General features: G+C 40.1%; 1 protein-coding gene across 1 annotated transcript; it reads right to left on the reverse strand.

The window, feature by feature from the left end:
• Nucleotides 1–17: 17 nt before the first annotated feature.
• Tsp_14950 (putative acetyl-CoA carboxylase, biotin carboxyl carrier protein) lies at nucleotides 18–481 on the reverse strand (the record flags this gene model as incomplete). Its single annotated transcript, XM_003367616.1, is given in 3 exon segments — nucleotides 18–93; nucleotides 106–269; nucleotides 422–481. Coding segments are annotated over 3 exon segments (300 nt in total), but the record flags the coding sequence as incomplete, so codon positions are not given.
• Between the last annotated feature and the right edge of the window lie 621 nt (nucleotides 482–1102).

Here is a 1102-nt window from a genome sequence, read left to right on the forward strand (position 1 = left end):
CGGTCTCTGGCCAGCACGGGGACTAGGAGACTCCGCCGAGGGAAGTCCCCGTTAACGGGCAGGAGGGCGGGGGGCTGCGCGGGGGCGGTCGGGCTGAAAAAAAACCTTGCTTGAGATCCCATTGCTGGGATCCGAGCAAGGCGGCAGGCCTCTGGTACCGCAACCGGGAGAGGAAGAGGTGAGCTTTGAAAATATGGACTTTGATCATTTGATACGGTTAGGGTCGCGTCGTGCAGTGTAACCCGTCGAACTCCTGCACACCACCCTATCTCACATTCCTCCTATCCTTGCACTGCTATTCTCAAACATTTACTTATTCTAATACTCAAACTATAGCAGTGCTAAAAACTCACTATGCTCAAAATTTGTCCTTTGAAATGATCGACAAATTATGCAACCATTTCTCTTTCCGCAAATGAACCCTAAACTCAACTCGAAAGGCATGGGACATGAAAACGTTCAAATGCGGAAAGCCACTCATATTAATTATAATAATACTCATGATCTACATCCAATTACTCTAATTAACAAACAATCATGCTCGATAACTTACAGCTCGAACTTATATAAATTACAGACTCAAGAACTCCTCAGTGAAGTTTAACTAATTAGTCTAACTCAAAGAATTATACTTACCTAACTTACCCTTGTCTTTGGGATGTCTTCTTTTATCTTCTATTCTTCTGTATCTAAATGTAGAAGAATTAATTTAATGAAATAATGTTATAATAAATAAAAAAACAAAGCCGTTTTTTGTGGTCTTCTTCGTCTGTCATTGCATTGAAAGCGCCATTGTTCATTCGCCGCACCTCGTTCGCCTACAATCATTTGAAATGAATTTCTAGAGCAACTAATAGTAGCCTCCGGAAAATTTACATAAAGTTCATTTCCAATGATTAACAAGTATGAAACGTATTTCATTTCGTTGAACAAACATTATTTGGGCCACGCATAAGCTCAAAAGCAAACAAATTGAAATTGCATGCTAATTTTAGTTGAATCTGCACTACGCCTTTGTTTGAAAAGATAACATTTTCTATGTCTAAGAACATGCCTTCGTCATTACATAATGCGCAAATGAAGTGGGCAAATATCGTCAACG

The sequence above is a fragment of the Trichinella spiralis genome (genome assembly GCF_000181795.1).
Source record: "Trichinella spiralis strain ISS 195 chromosome Unknown Scfld3968, whole genome shotgun sequence".
Taxonomy (NCBI): Eukaryota; Metazoa; Nematoda; class Enoplea; order Trichinellida; family Trichinellidae; genus Trichinella; species Trichinella spiralis.